This window comes from Palaemon carinicauda, chromosome 2, assembly GCF_036898095.1.
Source record: "Palaemon carinicauda isolate YSFRI2023 chromosome 2, ASM3689809v2, whole genome shotgun sequence".
NCBI classification, from domain to species: domain Eukaryota; kingdom Metazoa; phylum Arthropoda; class Malacostraca; order Decapoda; family Palaemonidae; genus Palaemon; species Palaemon carinicauda.
Genome location: NC_090726.1, coordinates 135,538,880 through 135,552,691, shown reverse-complemented (window position 1 = coordinate 135,552,691; position 13,812 = coordinate 135,538,880). Strand labels below are relative to the sequence as shown.

The following is a 13,812-nucleotide window of genomic DNA, read 5'->3' as shown; positions in this document are numbered from 1 at the left end:
AATTTTTGCGTCACATTGAGTTGGTATAGAATTTGAGCCCCATACATAGTATAATCAGAATCATGAATAATATTGTATCTAACCCCTTCCAGAATTTTGCGATAGAGGGGTAAAAATGGGTAATTTTCACTTTTTTGACTTTTCTCGACTGAAATACATATCTGGTTGCCAGACATAGAAACAATTTTTGCGTCACATTGAGTTGGTATAGAATTTGAGCCCCATACATAGTATAATCAGAATCATGAATAATATTGTATCTAACCCATTCCAGAATTTTGCGATAGAGGGGTAAAAATGGGTAATTTTCACTTTTTTTACTTTTCTCGACTGAAATACATATCTGGTTGCCAGACATAGAAACAATTTTTGCGTCACATTGAGTTGGTATAGAATTTGAGCCCCATACATAGTATAATCAGAATCATGAATAATATTGTATCTAACCCATTCCAGAATTTTGCGATAGAGGGGTAAAAATGGGTAATTTTCACTTTTTTGACTTTTCTCGACTGAAATACATATCTGGTTGCCAGACATAGAAACAATTTTTGCGTCACATTGAGTTGGTATAGAATTTGAACCCCATACATAGTATAATCAGAATCATGAATAATATTGTATCTAACCCATTTCAGAATTTTGCGATAGAGGGGTAAAAATGGGTAAATTTCACTTTTTTGACTCTTCTCGACTGATATACATATCTGGTTGCCAGACATAGAAACAATTTTTGCGTCACATTGAGTTGGTATAGAATTTGAGGAGCCCCATACATAGTATAATCAGAATCATGAATAATATTGTATCTAACCCATTTCAGAATTTTGCGATAGAGGGGTAAAAATGGGTAAATTTCACTTTTTTTACTTTTCTCGACTGATATACATATCTGGTTGCCAGACATAGAAACAATTTTTGTGTCACATTGAGTTGGTATAGAATTTGAGCCCCATACATAGTATAATCAGAATCATGAATAATAATGTATGTAACCCATTTCAGAATTTTGCGATAGAGGGGTAAAAATGAGTAATTTTCACTTTTTTTACTTTTCTCGACTGATATACATATCTGGTTGCCAGACATAGAAACAATTTTTGTGTCACATTGAGTTGGTATAGAATTTGAGCCCCATACATAGTATAATCAGAATCATGAATAATATTGTATCTAACCCATTCCAGAATTTTGCGATAGAGGGGTAAAAATGGGTAATTTTCACTTTTTTTACTTTTCTCGACTGAAATACATATCTGGTTGCCAGACATAGAAACAATTTTTGCGTCACATTGAGTTGGTATAGAATTTGAGCCACATACATAGTATAATCAGAATCATGAATAATATTGTATCTAACCCATTTCAGAATTTTGCGATAGAGGGGTAAAAATGGGTAATTTTCACTTTTTTTACTTTTCTCGACTGAAATACAATCAGCTTACCACAAAATAACCTTCCTCTAAAGAAAGCTTACCTTAACAAAACAGCTTATCCTAACAAAAGCTTACCTTAACAAAACAGCTTATCCTAACAATAAACACAATTAACAATAGTCATCAACAAAAAAACAGTAATCAGCAGCAATGAAAAATTAATAAGAAAATCTTCTCATTATTGATAAAATAATAAAGAATAGTCCATACACTTGCTCCTCACTAAATAACCAGAGCTAATACTTGCTCAACACGATAAAAAGCCATAATTACTGAAGAGCCCTACACTGCTCTTCCAACATATCAAAATATCCCCAAACACAATCTCTGATCCTCGAGGACGACCATCGAACACTACGGGAACGAACACGACAGTGTCGATGCGACAGCCACTTCACTGCCACTGAAAAATATCTCTTCAAAACCATCTCGACCTCGGGAACTGGGTTGACGACAAGGCACCTACACCTGCTGTATCAGGACCATCACCATCAACTAGGTGATACTTCAAAAACGGTTGCTGCTGCTCGTTCTCGACTGCATTACGAGAACCTGTCCATCTGGCTTCCCAAACCTGACTAAAGCTTGTCACTCACAACGTGTCAAAAGTAATCAAGACACCCGCCTTGACAAAGAAAAAGAGGGCAGTTCAAAAAATTTAAACTAGGTTGTTTTAAGAGTCAAACAACCTAACAATATATATATACATATACTTATATATATACATACATAGACATATATATACATATATATACACATATACATATGCATATATGTATACATATATATATATATATATATATATATATATATATATATATATATATATATATATATATATATAGAGAGAGAGAGAGAGAGAGAGAGATATGCAAATATATATACATATATATATGCATATATATACATATATATATATATACATATATATATGTATATATACATATACATATAGATATATATATAAATATATATATATATATATATATATATATATATTCAATATATATATATATATATATATATATATATTCAACGTAAATTTGTATAATAAATCAAGATTAGGTTGATTAAACCTCGTCGTATTTTTACTCCTTCATTAAACGAGAACAAAATTAGTTTTTTAATGATAAGGAGATATTTCAACAAATGATATTAAAATAGTAATAATATATATATATATATATATATATATATATATATATATATATAAATCATAATAATAATAATAATAATAATAATAATAATAATATTAATAAAAATAATAATAATAATAATAAAAATTATAATAATAATAATAATAAAAAAAAATAATAATAACAATAACAACAACAATAATAATAATAATGATAAAAATAATAATAATAATAATAATAATAATAAAAATAATAAAAATAATAAATATATATATATATATATATATATATATATATATATATATATATCGAGGCAGGTAAAACTAAGATCTTGGGAAATAGTGAAAACTGGAAGGAACGAAGGAGAAGATGAAAAGACTCGGACGACGGAAGAGAAGAGGTTTTGAAAAGAACGGATGCTTGAAGAAAGATCCTGGCAACTAGTGAAAACTGGAAGGAACGAAGGAGAAGATGAAAAGACTCGGACGACGGAAGAGAAGAGGTTTTGAAAAGAACGTATGCTTGAAGAAAGATCTTGGCAACTAGTGAAAACTGGACGGAACGAAGGAGAAGATGAAAAGACTCGGACGACGGAAGAGAAGATGTTTTGAGGAGAACGAATGCTTGAAGATTGGAAGAACGCAACAAGAATTCAGTTCAACTATTCAGTGTAGAAAACTCTCTTCGCGTTCTTCCGGTCTTCAGGCATTCGTTCTCCTCAAAACCTTTTCTCTTCCGTCGTCCGAGTCTTTTCATCTTCGTTCCTTTCAGTTTTCACTAGTTGCCAAGATCTTTCTTGAAGCATCCGTTCTCTTCAAAACCTCTTCTCTTCCGTCGTCCAGTTCCCCGAGTCTTTTCATCTTCTCCTTTGTTCCTTCCAGTTTTCACTATTTCCCAAGATCTTAGTTTTTCCTGCATCGTCAAAATCTTCTTACAAATAATCAACATTTCAAGATAATCGCCCAATCAATAAAATCAATGTAAAACTACACCTTTTTTCTTTCTTTTTTTTATCCCGAATGGTTCTAATCGAAGATGATAAAAACGAAACCGATTTTGGAAAAGACCGACGAAGTAGTGCTGAAGACTTTTCCGGATATGATGTAGATTCGATTCCATCCTTGGCTCCGAAAGTTTCTATCAATTTCTAAAAGTTTGCAAAAATAGATATTAAAAAAAAAGGACACATAATCATCATTTTGGAAGAGAACTTAGAGATGAAACAAGGATGGAGTTGCGATGAAGACTTTTTCCATCCTTGGCTCCGAGAAGTTCTATCATTTTCTAAAAATATAGCTAGTTCAAGCAGATGGGTAGGTATCACTGATGATGGATTACACATTGAACGTTTATGTTAATTGTTTTAATAACACAACATTGGATCTTACCTCAAATTTAACTGCTGTGGCAGTTCCCACAGGTATGTTGTTATATGTAATATTTTTAGGCACAGCAGGTGTCTTGAGCACGATTGGAGACGTGGTATTTCGACGTTTTAGAACTGTAAAAAATTTCGTAGAAGACAAATGCCTTTCAAAAAAGTCGGATATACCTCCTAAAACAAAAGAAATCGAGTGGCCTAAGGAAATGGCCACTATACTTGAAGAATTCCAAATACAAATAAAACAAATAAAAGAAATGTTCAACATTCGTAATGATGAGGAACACTATGCGGTCCACGAAACAAGGACACTTAGTTCCAGTGAAACGAAAGAGGCGTTTAGGTTGGAAATTGATCTAATAGACGGTGTTATCGAAAGGACCATGGAGAAACTAGCAGTTCTCGGGTTGCAAAATAACGTCAATCATGAAAATCGTCCTTTATGTGAGACGGCGAATGAGCATTTGCAATTAATAAATAAGAATTTGGATCGTAAATTCAAAGATTTGGAAAAAGCTCGATTGGTTCGGGAACAAGAGAGAAGAGATATGGAGCATGAATTACAGAAATTGGAAAGAGAAAAATATATTGGAAAAAATAAAATTGAGGAATTGATGAGGAAAAAAACCGAATGTGAACGTAAACTAAAAGAGTTTGAACATGATATATTTATCTTTGGTAAAGAAAATGTGATCATACAAAACGTCTGGAAGCGTGACCTAAATATCAAGCAAAACAAAATTAGCACAAAGAACAACAAAATAGCAGACTTGGAGAGGATGAAACATGACATAAAAAATAAATTGACAAGAGGAGGTTGGAAATCGACAATATAAAGGAGGACAAAATTGTCATGGGAAAAGAAATTGACAACAGAAGGTTAATAATCCAGGACATGGAGAAGAAAAAAATTGGCATAGAAAACGAAATTAACACAAATAATACGGAAATTGAAAAAATGGAGGGAAAGAAAAAAGATATGAAACAGGAAATTGATACGAAGAGGTTCAAAATCGAGGATATGGAAAAGGACAAAATTAATATGGAAGATGAAATCGATATGAAAAATAAGAAAATTGAGAGCTTAAACAGGAAGATAATTGTAATGAAAGATGAAATTGACATGAAAATGGAGAGGAAGAAAATGGAGAGGATGAAAATGGACATGAAAAATAAAATTGAAATGAATAGAGCGAGAATAGAGGACATGGATAGGAAGACAAGTGTCATGGAAGAAGAAATTAACATGAAAAATAAGAAAATTGAAGACATGAAGAGGGAAAAAAATAATATGGAAAAAAAAATCAAGCGCTTAGAAGAGGGACATTTTGACAGCATGGATAAAATTGAAAACGAAATAAATAAAAAAGTCATGGAAATCTGCAAATTAAATGGTGAAATCAGTCGACGTAAATTAGATATCAAAGTATTAGAACAGGAAATCGACGATATTTTGAAAAAGGCAAACATTTTAGAAGGCGAAGCTCAAATTCTGTTCAATCGTTTAGATGGATTACCCCAAAAAAATCGACCAGATATCAAGAACATTGTACTAAGGATGTTAGCTATAATAGGAGTTGTTAAATTAGCCCCAATCCCAGTAAAGATGATGCAAGGTGACAGTGAAAAGGGGCATTCAGGTGTCAACGGAACAATAATGTTTAGTGAAAACAGGGAAGAAAAAGAAGAGTGCTGGTTGAGTCCAATGGAATCTCCGGCAAAGAACACAGAGGTAATAGCAGTACTCGGGGATTCGATGAGCCTTAACAATCATAATCATGCTTTGTGTGAAATGGCGATTGAAAATATGCGCTTGGATTCTATAAATAAGAAGATGGATAGTAAAATCAGAGAACTGGAGGCGGATCAATTGACCTGGGAACAAGAGAGAAGAAACATAGCAAAAAAAATCCAGGAATTGAAGAATGAAGAATATATTTGGCAAGATAAAATCATGAATATGGAGAAGGAAAATATAATCAGGGAACTTGAGGTACAAGACATGGAGAGGAAATATTTTATCCTGATGCAAGACCATAGGATCAAGGAAGATAATTGGTTATATGAAAAAATCTTGATGCAAAATGAAATTGACCAGAAGCACACAATAATAGAGGACATAGAGAGAGAACTATTTAGCATGCAGAATAAAATTGACCAGATGCATACAACAAAAGAGGATATGGAGCATGAAAAAATCTCCATGCATAATGAAATTGACCAGATGAACCTAAAAATACATGAAATGAAGAAAGAACAATATAAAATGGAGAATGAAATTAATAGGCAGAACACAAAAATAACGGAATTGGAGAAAGAACTATGTAAAATGGAAAATGAACTTGACCAAAAGAATAGAAAAATACACAGCATGGAAAAGGACAAACAATTCAGGGAAAAAGAAATTATCAAAAATAATAGAGAAATACTGGGCCAAGAAAGAGAACTATTTATCATGCAAGCTGAAATTAACAAGACGAATAAAGAAATACAGGAAATGAACAAAGAACCATTTACCATGGACATAGGGGACATGAGGGAACTACAATTTCAAATGAAGAATGAAATTAACCAGCAGGATGTAAAAATACTAGATATGGACAGAATGCTATTTGACATGCAAAGAGTAATTCAAAAGAAGAATGGAGAAATAGAGGAAATGGAGAGAGAGAAAAAATTTGACTTGGAATATGAAATGGAGTTAATTGGGAAGGATAGATTGCTGTACATGAACAAAGCCCAAGATGAAATACGAAAACAGGATAGGGTTCTCTGTTATCTAAAATGTGATCTGCTTAAATATGAAAAACAAATTGAACACCTAGAAAATGAAAAGAAAAGAAATTTGGCCTTGTTACAACAATTAGATGGCCAAGTTCAAGTTCTGTTGAAACGTGTTCCAGATTTTCCGAAAGACCAACAACCCCAATTCCGGAAGATTTTAGGACATATGGCAAACGTGATAGGGGTTAAACAAGGAATTAAATTTGCTCAAGAAATTGTTATAGAGGAGAAGCCTGAAAATAAATGGCACTTTAAAGCAAAAAATTACCTTGCCCATTTTATAAAAAAGTTTAGGTTTTTTAGGCAGATTCAAGAATCGACAAAAAAAGATGGGGAAAATAAAAGAATATTCTATTATAGTTTAATGGATGAACAGGAGCAGTGGAACACAGGAGGAAAAGAGGAAAAAGAATCTACCGAAAGAGGAGGAGCCGTAGAGGATGGAGGTTACGAACAAAGGAAAAGGCCGAGCAAAAGGTAGACAGGATATGCCACGAGGATTCCTGCATTCCAGATCTCAAGGGAATAATTTAAAAGATGGACTCAGCAGAGGGAACAGGTCAAACTGGTTCTGGTCTGCAATGTTCCATGATAAAGATTCACCTGTACTGTTTCTTTATCAGGGGATAAATGCAGAACAAACAAGTCTGACTTATTCTAGTATGCTGTGTCCCTTGGAGAAGAATCCAAAGGACTGAAATAGTGAAACAGGAAAATTAGAACAGAAAATGGCTTGTAATTAGCAGCCACCTGAATTACCAGACATTGAGAGATAGACAGGATATGCTAAGTGGATTCTAGCATTCCAGATCTCAAGGGAATAATTTAAAAGATGGACTCAGCAGAGGGAACAGGTCAAACTGGTTCTGGTCTGCAATGTTCCATGATAAAGATTCACCTGTACTGTTTCTTTATCAGGGGATAAATGCAGAACAAACAAGTCTGACTTATTCTAGTATGCTGTGTCCCTTGGAGAAGAATCCAAAGGACTGGAATAGTGAAACAGGAAAATTAGAACAGAAAATGGCTTGTAATTAGCAGCCACCTGAATTACCAGACATTGAGAGATAGACAGGATATGCTAAGTGGATTCTAGCATTCCAGATCTCAAGGGAATAATTTAAAAGATGGACTCAGCAGAGGGAACAGGTCAAACTGGTTCTGGTCTGCAATGTTCCATGATAAAGATTCACCTGTACTGTTTCTTTATCAGGGGATAAATGCAGAACAAACAAGTCTGACTTATTCTAGTATGCTGTGTCCCTTGGAGAAGAATCCAAAGGACTGAAATAGTGAAACAGGAAAATTAGAACAGAAAATGGCTTGTAATTGGCAGACACCTGAATTACCAGATATTGAGAGATAGACAGGATATGCTAAGTGGATTCTAGCATTCCAGATCTCAAGGGAATAATTTAAAAGATGGACTCAGCAGAGGGAACAGGTCAAACTGGTTCTGGTCTGCAATATTCCATGATAAAGATTCACCTGTACTGTTTCTTTATCAGGGTATAAATGCAGAACAAACAAGTCTGACTTATTCTAGTATGCTGTGTCCCTTGGAGAAGAATCCAAAGGACTGAAATAGTGAAACAGGGAAATTAGAACAGAAAATGGCTTGTAATTGGCAGACACCTAAATTACCAGACATTGAGAGATAGACAGGATATTCTAAGTGGATTCTAGCATTCCAGATCTCAAGGGAATAATTCAAAAGATGGACTCAGCAGAGAGAACAGGTCAAACTGGTTCTGGTCTGCAATGTTCCTTGATAAAGATTCACCTGTACTGTTTCTTTATCAGGGGATAAATGCAGAACAAACAAGTCTGACTTATTCTAGTATGCTGTGTCCCTTGGAGAAGAATCCAAAGGACTGGAATAGTGAAACAGGAAAATTAGAACAGAAAATGGCTTGTAATTAGCAGACACCTGAATTACCAGACATTGAGAGATAGACAGGATATTCTAAGTGGATTCTAGCATTCCAGATCTCAAGGGAATAATTCAAAAGATGGATTCAGCAGAGGGAACAGGTCAAACTGGTTCTGGTCTGCAATGTTCCATGATAAAGATTCACTTGTACTGTTTCTTTATCAGGGGATAAATGCAGAACAAATAAGTCTGACTTATTCTAGTATGCTGTGTCCCTTGGAGAAGAATTCAAAAGACTGGAATAGTGAAACAGGAAAATTAGAACAGAAAATGGCTTGTAATTGGCAGACACCTGAATTACCAGACATTGAGATATAGACAGGATATTCTAAGTGGATTCTAGCATTCCAGATCTCAAGGGAATAATTTAAAAGATGGACTCAGCAGAGGGAACAGGTCAAACTGGTTCTGGTCTACAATGTTCCATGATAAAGATTCACCTGTACTGTTTCTTTATCAGGGGATAAATGCAGAACAAATAAGTCTGACTTATTCTAGTATGCTGTGTCCCTTGGAGAAGAATCCAAAGGACTGAAATAGTGAAACAGTAAAATTAGAACAGAAAATGGCTTGTAATTAGCAGCCACCTGAATTACCAGACATTGAGAGATAGACAGGATATTCTAAGTGGATTCTAGCATTCCAGATCTCAAGGGAATAATTCAAAAGATGGACTCAGCAGAGGGAACAGGTCAAACTGGTTCTGGTCTGCAATGTTCCTTGATAAAGATTCACCTGTACTGTTTCTTTATCAGGGGATAAATGCAGAACAAACAAGTCTGACTTATTCTAGTATGCTGTGTCCCTTGGAGAAGAATCCAAAGGACTGGAATAGTGAAACAGGAAAATTAGAACAGAAAATGGCTTGTAATTAGCAGCCACCTGAATTACCAGACATTGAGAGATAGACAGGATATGCTAAGTGGATTCTAGCATTCCAGATCTCAAGGGAATAATTTAAAAGATGGACTCAGCAGAGGGAACAGGTCAAACTGGTTCTGGTCTGCAATGTTCCTTGATAAAGATTCACCTGTACTGTTTCTTTATCAGGGGATAAATGCAGAACAAACAAGTCTGACTTATTCTAGTATGCTGTGTCCCTTGGAGAAGAATCCAAAGGACTGAAATAGTGAAACAGGAAAATTAGAACAGAAAATGGCTTGTAATTAGCAGCCACCTGAATTACCAGACATTGAGAGATAGACAGGATATTCTAAGTGGATTCTAACATTCCAGATCTTAAGGGAATAATTTAAAAGATGGATTCAGCAGAGGGAACAGGTCAAACTGGTTCTGGTCTGCAATGTTCCTTGATAAAGATTCACCTGTACTGTTTCTTTATCAGGGGATAAATGCAGAACAAAATAGTCTGACTTATTCTAGTATGCTGTGTCCCTTGGAGAAGAATCCAAAGGACTGAAATAGTGAAACAGGAAAATTAGAACAGAAAATGGCTTGTAATTGGCAGACACCTGAATTACCAGACATTGAGAGATAGACAGGATATGCTAAGTGGATTCTAGCATTCCAGATCTCAAGGGAATAATTTAAAAGATGGACTCAGCAGAGGGAACAGGTCAAACTGGTTCTGGTCTGCAATGTTCCTTGATAAAGATTCACCTGTACTGTTTCTTTATCAGGGGATAAATGCAGAACAAACAAGTCTGACTTATTCTAGTATGCTGTGTCCCTTGGAGAAGAATCCAAAGGACTGAAATAGTGAAACAGGAAAATTAGAACAGAAAATGGCTTGTAATTAGCAGCCACCTGAATTACCAGACATTGAGAGATAGACAGGATATGCTAAGTGGATTCTAGCATTCCAGATCTCAAGGGAATAATTTAAAAGATGGACTCAGCAGAGGGAACAGGTCAAACTGGTTCTGGTCTGCAATGTTCCTTGATAAAGATTCACCTGTACTGTTTCTTTATCAGGGGATACATGCAGAACAAACAAGTCCGACTTATTCTAGTATGCTGTGTCCCTTGGAGAAGAATCCAAAGGACTGGAATAGTGAAACAGGAAAATTAGAACAGAAAATGGCTTGTAATTGGCAGACACCTGAATTACAAGACATTGAGAGATAGACAGGATATTCTAAGTGGATTCTAGCATTCCAGATCTCAAGGGAATAATTTAAAAGATGGATTCAGCAGAGGGAACAGGTCAAACTGGTTCTGGTCTGCAATGTTCCTTGATAAAGATTCACCTTTACTGTTTCTTTATCAGGAGATAAATGCAGAACAAACAAGTCTGACTTATTCTAGTATGCTGTGTCCCTTGGAGAAGAATCCAAAGGACTGAAATAGTGAAACAGGAAAATTAGAACAGAAAATGGCGTGTAATTAGCAGCCACCTGAATTACCAGACATTGAGAGATACCCAGGATATGCTAAGTGGATTCTAGCATTCCAGATCTCGAGGGAATAATTTAAAAGATGGACTCAGCAGAGGGAACAGGTCAAACTGGTTCTGGTCTGCAATGTTCCTTGATAAAGATTCACCTGTACTGTTTCTTTATCAGGGGATAAATGCAGAACAAACAAGTCTGACTTATTCTAGTATGCTGTGTCCCTTGGAGAAGAATCCAAAGGACTGGAATAGTGTAACAGGAAAATTAGAACAGAAAATGGCTTGTAATTAGCAGACACCTGAATTACCAGACATTTAGAGATAGACAGGATATGTTAAGTGGATTCTAGCATTCCAGATCTCAATGGAATAATTTAAAAGATGGATTCAGCAGAGGGAACAGGTAAAACTGGTTCTGGTCTGCAATGTTCCTTGATAAAGATTCACCTGTACTGTTTCTTTATCAGGGGATAAATGCAGAACAAACAAGTCTGACTTATTCTAGTATGCTGTGTCCCTTGGAGAAGAATCCAAAGGACTGAAATAGTGAAACAGGAAAATTAGAACAGAAAATGGCTTGTAATTAGCAGCCACCTGAATTACCAGACATTGAGAGATAGACAGGATATGCTAAGTGGATTCTAGCATTCCAGATCTCAAGGGAATAATTTAAAAGATGGACTCAGCAAAGGGAACAGGTCAAACTGGTTCTGGTCTGCAATGTTCCTTGATAAAGATTCACCTGTACTGTTTCTTTATCAGGGGATAAATGCAGAACAAACAAGTCTGACTTATTCTAGTATGCTGTGTCCCTTGGAGAAGAATCCAAAGGACTGGAATAGTGAAACAGGAAAATTAGAACAGAAAATGGCTTGTAATTGGCAGACACCTGAATTACCAGACATTGAGAGATAGACAGGATATTCTAAGTGGATTCTAGCATTCCAGATCTTAAGGGAATAATTTAAAAGATGGATTCAGCAGAGGGAATAGGTCAAACTGGTTCTGGTCTGCAATGTTCCTAGATAAAGATTCACCTGTACTGTTTCTTTATCAGGGGATAAATGCAGAACAAACAAGTCTGACTTATTCTAGTATGCTGTGTCCCTTGGAGAAGAATCCAAAGGACTGGAATAGTGAAACAGGAAAATTAGAACAGAAAATGGCTTGTAATTGGCAGACACCTGAATTACCAGACATTGAAAGATAAACAGGAAATTCTAAGTGGATTCTAGCATTCCAGATCTCAAGGGAATAATTTAAAAGATTGATTCAGCAGAGGTAACAGGTCAAACTGGTTCTGGTCTGCAATGTTCCTTGATAAAGATTCACCTGTACTGTTTCTTTATCAGGGGATAAATGCAGAACAAACAAGTCTGACTTATTCTAGTATGCTGTGTCCCTTGGAGAAGAATCCAAAGGACTGAAATAGTGGAACAGGAAAATTAGATCAGAAAATGGCTGGTAATTGGCAGCCACTTGAATTACCACACATTGAGAGATAGTCAGGATATGCTAAGTGGCTTCTAGTATTCCAGATCTCAAGGGAATAATTTAAAAGATGGACTCAGCAGAGGGTAAAGTTCAAACTGGTTCTGGTCTGCAATGTTCCTTGATAAAGATTCACTTGTACTGTTTCTTTATCAGGTGGACAATTGCAGAACAAACAAGTCTGACTTATTCTAGTATGCTGTGTCCCTTGGAGAAGAATCCAAAGGACTGGAATAGTGGAACAGGAAAATTAGAACAGAAAATGGCTTGTAATTGGCAGACACCTGAATTACCAGACATTGAGAGATACCCAGGATATGCTAAGTGGATTCTAGCATTCCAGATCTCAAGGGAATAATTTAAAAGATGGACTCAGCAGAGGGAACAGGTCAAACTGGTTCTGGTCTGCAATGTTCCATGATAAAGATTCACCTGTACTGTTTCTTTATCAGGGGATAAATGCAGAACAAACAAGTCTGACTTATTCTAGTATGCTGTGTCCCTTGGAGAAGAATCCAAAGGACTGAAATAGTGAAACAGGAAAATTAGAACAGAAAATGGCTTGTAATTAGCAGACACCTGAATTACCAGACATTGAGAGATAGACAGGATATGCTAAGTGGATTCTAGCATTCCAGATCTCAAGGGAATAATTTAAAAGATGGACTCAGTAGAGGGAACAGGTCAAACTGGTTCTGGTCTGCAATGTTCCATGATAAAGATTCACCTGTACTGTTTCTTTATCAGGGGATAAATGCAGAACAAATAAGTCTGACTTATTCTAGTATGCTGTGTCCCTTGGAGAAGAATCCAAAGGACTGAAATAGTGAAACAGGAAAATTAGAACAGAAAATGGCTTGTAATTGGTAGACACCTGAATTACCAGACATTGAGAGATAGACAGGATATTCTAAGTGGATTCTAGCATTCCAGATCTCAAGGGAATAATTTAAAAGATGGACTCAGCAGAGGGAACAGGTCAAACTGTTTCTGGTCTGCAATGTTCCATGATAAAGATTCACCTGTACTGTTTCTTTATCAGGGGATAAATGCAGAACAAACAAGTCTGACTTATTCTAGTATGCTGTGTCCCTTGGAGAAGAATCCAAAGGACTGGAATAGTGAAACAGGAAAATTAGAACAGAAAATGGCTTGTAATTGGCAGACACCTGAATTACCAGACATTGAGAGATAGACAGGATATTCTAAGTGGATTCTAGCATTCCAGATCTCAAGGGAATAATTCAAAAGATGGACTCAGCAGAGGGAACAGGTCAAACTGGTTCTGGTCTGCAATG

General features: G+C 35.6%; 1 protein-coding gene across 1 annotated transcript; it reads left to right on the top strand.

Moving 5' to 3' along the window:
- Nucleotides 1–4,848: 4,848 nt before the first annotated feature.
- On the top strand, nucleotides 4,849–7,218 carry LOC137620233 (interaptin-like). Its single transcript, XM_068350471.1, has one exon. It carries the CDS (start codon nucleotides 4,849–4,851, stop codon nucleotides 7,216–7,218), a length of 2,370 nt encoding a protein of 789 aa, XP_068206572.1.
- The last annotated feature ends 6,594 nt before the right edge of the window (nucleotides 7,219–13,812 follow it).

What these genes read in the sequence shown, in the direction of transcription:
- LOC137620233 (XM_068350471.1), top strand. Translation starts at nt 4,849, where the DNA reads ATGGAGAAGAAAAAAATTGGCATAGAAAACGAAATTAACACAAATAAT.